The 4,337-nt window shown below is 58.8% G+C and overlaps 1 protein-coding gene across 1 annotated transcript; it reads right to left on the bottom strand.

Annotated features, from left to right (window-relative positions):
- Nucleotides 1-1,696: 1,696 nt before the first annotated feature.
- Nucleotides 1,697-4,305, bottom strand: DDN (dendrin). The gene is made up of 2 exons (XM_006916819.2): nt 4,097-4,305; nt 1,697-3,692 (listed from the first exon to the last, which is right to left on the bottom strand). The coding sequence occupies exons 1-2, from the start codon at nt 4,303-4,305 to the stop codon at nt 1,781-1,783; spliced, it is 2,121 nt and encodes a 706-aa protein (XP_006916881.1). The 3' UTR covers nt 1,697-1,780.
- Nucleotides 4,306-4,337: the final 32 nt, after the last annotated feature.

The raw sequence follows: 4,337 nt of genomic DNA, 5'->3' as shown, positions 1-4,337 counted from the left end.
GGAGTGCGTCGGGGCAGTGGGAAGAGCCAGAGGGGGTGGGGTGGGGGGCAAAGAAGGGAGAGTCCGAACTGGGGGAGACAAGAGTGGGCCGGGAGTTTCCATCAAAGAAAGGAATCCCCCATACCGCCCCCCGAGCAGGAAAGAGCGGAGGAGACCTGGGAGAGGGACACTGTGGGGAAACGGTCGGTGAAAGGAACAAGAGGCCAAAGTTGGATAAAGGGAAGCTTAGATTTATTGAGCGCCTACTGTGTGCCAGGCACTGTGCAAGGCGCTTTACATATATTATCGCATTAAATCCTCACAACAACCCTGCGAGGTAGGTGTTTATATACCCCCATTTGACAGATGAGGAAACTGAGGCTCAGGGAGGTGAAGTGATTTGGCCAAGTTCACATGGCTAGTAAATAGAGAGAGGAGGTGTCCAAGATCAGAGAGAAAAAAAAAAGTCTTCAGTGTCTGGATCTCAAGCCAATTGGCGTGGATGAGTACAAAGAGGGGCTCGGCGTGCTCCAGAGGTCTGGAAGTGCAGAGGCTTGTTCCTGACTTCGCGCGCTTGGAGGCAGCAAGGCGGGAGACCGCCGCGCAGTAACTAGGGATCAATTGATTAATTGGCAGTACCGGGGTAGAAGGGACTCGCGGACTAGCTACCGGGGAAATCCGCGACCTGCGCGCGCCCCATAGTGGCTACAGCGAGCATCACACCCCACACCTACAGGCTTTTTGGGACTAACCTCCCTCTTCCTTCTCTGGCCGGTTTCTGGAAGAGGCAGAGATGCAAGAAATTCTCAGAGTTCTTTCAAATGAGTGATATCACCTGGGTGGGACATCATGGAAACGATTCAGAGCATCACTAAGAAACATTGGAGAGGAGGAGGAGGAGGGAAAGGTCTAAAGAGGTTCCAAGCTGATTCACTGGCTGCCTTCCCTCCCCTGCTGGGACCATCACAGGCCAAGGACAGTGACAAGGCCACCATCCTGCCCTGACTTTGGGAGCCCTTACCTAAACCTGAGAGACTGTGATAGGAGTCGTTGAATATTTACTCAGCTCTTCTGCAAACCCTGGACAGTCTCTTGAACTGAGAATGAGCACAGGTGACAATGAAGCCACCCAGGAACCTTCAGACTCTGTTCACTTATTCCTAATCTTTTTTTTTTTTTTTTTTGGCTTTTGAAAGGGAGGATGCGATAAAAGCTTCCCCCAAGGCTCCAAAGTGTCAGAGATGGACACTAGAACTCCCTCATTTTACATACTAGGAGGCCTGAAGAGGGGCAGTGACGTGCCTAAGTTCACCCAGCAAGTCAGTGTCAGAGTTGGGATTGGAACCCTAGACTTGTGACATTTGAAGTGAACTCTCTTCCTGCTTTGCTGGTTGCTCTGGACCTCTTCCTTTTCTGACAGGACCTCTCTGTCACCTGGTCACCTCAGTCTGAAGCTTCTCCATCACTTTCTCTCTTGTCCAGAGGCCCTGCCCTAAAGTTGTCCTCCCATGACTATACCATTCCTGCCCTCCTGTCTGCTCCCGGCCAGGCCTCTGTTCAGTTCTACACTTTTGCTGAAGACCTTACTGGAGCGCCCTGAATAGAGCAGGCATTAAAGTCCATTGCTCACCCTCACCTTACCTGAAAAAAAAAAATCATGAATCGGCAGAGGCTCCTTTTCCTTTCTATTTCAAGTATGGGAACTGATGTAGGTAAGGGTACAAAAAAGTCTGTGAGAAAGAAAGGGGACCAGTGAGGGAGGATAGATGGGTTGGGGAACACGAATACAAGAAAAGGCCTCTTACTGCCGCTCCCTATTTCCCTGTGGGGTACCCTTAGTGTCCCTCGCCCCAAAGAGGGCCTCCTCGGTTCGGCTGATGACATCTATAATCTCTCGGATACTGTCGCTCAGCTCTGCTGTCTTCCTGCCTTCCTGGGGCCGGATCCTCTCATTCCGCCAGGAGGCGCCAGAGGCTTCTGTGTCGCTTCCATCAGAAGAGCCGCTATGGACACTGAGCTCCGCAGCTTCGTCCGAGTCCGAGTCCGGGGCGGTGTGACGGCGGATGCGGGACACGGCTTCCCGCAGGGCCCCGGCGTAGGGCCCCGGGATCCGCGTCCAGCTCCGGTTCGTGGGCCGCGGGACCGCCACCACCTCCCTCAAGCCCTTGGCACTGCCCGCGCCTCCCGAAGCCACTGGGCTTAAGGCTGAGTGCTCTGAGCTAACTGGCTGTGAGGGGACCTTCTGCAAGTTTACTTCGCCCATTGGAAGCCCCAGGATGCGGGAGGCGCGCTCCTCCAATGAGGAGTCCGCGGGCTTCCCGCCTTCAGCCTCGAACCCGCGCCCTCCACCCTGCTGGTGCGAAAGGCGACTGCTCAACTGCAGCTTTTGGCAAGGAGGAGGAAAGACAGCGGCCCCCTTGCCCTCCTTCTTGTTGGGCTTTGGTTGGCCAAGGGCATCCCCCTCAGGGCGTGGCACCCCAGCGGGCAAAAACTGCACATGCTGAGTTCGAGGGGTCGGAACATATTGGGACCTTATCACCACACGCGTGGCATCAATGACAAAGACGCCTTCTCCACGAACAGGGCCACGGGAACTGCGGGGCAGGGTGTGGGCGCGGCGGGTCGCCTTCCAATCCGCCAAGGTCTCGGTCTTGGCTCCTTCTCTATGACCCAGAGAATCTCTCCATCCCGTGCCTCCTGGAGCCCAGGGTCTGGGGAGGGTCTGGCTAAGTCGGGGTGGCTGCTTTTTAAGGGAGGAAATCCAGCATTTGGGGAGCCAGCTCTGTTCTCTACCTTCTTTCCCTTCCCAGGAGCCCTTGACATGGGGCCTGGACCTAGGAGCCGGACGCGGGGGACTGGGAGTAGCAGCTGCAGACCCTGCAGGAGCTGTCGCTGTGCCTGGGCTCCCAGCAGCTTTGGCTTGGGGGTAGCCACCGCTACTATTGTTCTGACCAGCATCAGCCAGCCCCAGGCTTTTCTCCGTGGCTCTTTTGCGGGGTTCCAGCCTTGGCCTGGCAGTTCCACAGCCTGGGGATCCCCCCAAGAGACCTCGCCCCTGTCGGAGACCCCAAGCCCCAAGGACGTCCCGGTAGATCCGAGGATCCAGCCTCTTCTTTGTGCACCCACCCTCCGTCCTGGCCGGAGTAGGCGCAGGTGCTGATGAGGCGGGTGCTTGGGAGGGCTCGGGGCCTCTTTTAGTCCCCAAGGTTCTATGGGGACCTTCATAAGAAGGTGGAGCCACGTAGGGTGGTGGCCGGTCCCAGCGGCGTCGCGGGGCGGTCCCAGCAGCGCCTCTCAGCAGCAGGTGAGCCTCGTAGCTGGGGGGCCCTGGCCTGCGACCTCCCCAGGGCCCCGCCCACGCTGCCTCTGGGTCGCTCTGCAGCTGCGCGGATGGACGGGGCGGTCGCCATACAAGCCCCAGGCGCTCGGGCCGTGACGGAGCTGGTAGCCCTGTATGCTGGGCCACCCGAGGGGCGTTCCGGACCTCCGGGCAGGGCCGACCCAGGGGGCTCCTTCGGGCCCCACCAGCCTTGCGCCTTTTTCTCTCGGTCTCCTTGGCCTCCCGCTCCTGCGATGCCGCTTTCCTTTTCTCTTGCTCCCGGGCTCGGGCCTCCGCCGGGGGCCCCGCCCGCCAGTTGGTCGCCTCCTGCAGCACCCTGGAGGCCCAGGGCCGGCGGGGCAGCGGCTCAGGGGATCCCAGGCGCGGCCCACACCTGGGACAATGATCAGGAACCCAGGTGAGCAGTTTGTTGGGGAAGGGAGCCGAGGGCTGGGGAGCTGGGAGCACTGCAGGCCACTTGGGGCACCTGTGTGGAGGTGTGTGTGTGACTGTGTATGCGCACGTGAGTATATGTTAGGACCGAAGTCGAAGCGAGACTCCTCATCATTTCTCTAGGCACGCTTTAACAGCGCCTGCCCCATTTCACCTTCTGCCCTTCCTCACACCTACTCCTGTCCCCCCCAAAAATAACGATGGAATAGGTCAGGCCCTAACCCTCGGGAAGGGAGGGACATGGGAAGGGAACAGGGTACCAGCAACACTGGCTATTGCCTGCAGGGAGGTCCGGACCCCACTCCCGCCTCACCACTCTCTTCCCCTCACCCCTCCTTCACTCACGTGCGGCTCTGGGGACCACGGGCCCAGTGGCTGGCCTGGAAGTCCATGGGCTGTCGAAGAGGGGTCCGGTGACTATAATGACAGGAAATAGTCTTCACTTGGATCACCAGCAGCTTGGATTTCTGCACCCAGAGACATCTGCCAGACTCCTCATCCTGGAGCTCCCGGGGGCTGTTAGGCCCCTCGGAGAATAGCTGGCCATCCAGCATCCTGCCCCACCCCACCCTGGCCCCCCACCCTC

This window comes from Pteropus alecto, unplaced genomic scaffold, assembly GCF_000325575.1.
Source record: "Pteropus alecto unplaced genomic scaffold, ASM32557v1 scaffold196, whole genome shotgun sequence".
Taxonomy (NCBI): domain Eukaryota; kingdom Metazoa; phylum Chordata; class Mammalia; order Chiroptera; family Pteropodidae; genus Pteropus; species Pteropus alecto.
The sequence above is the reverse complement of the archived record's forward strand: the minus strand, read 5'-3'. Positions and strand labels throughout refer to the sequence as shown.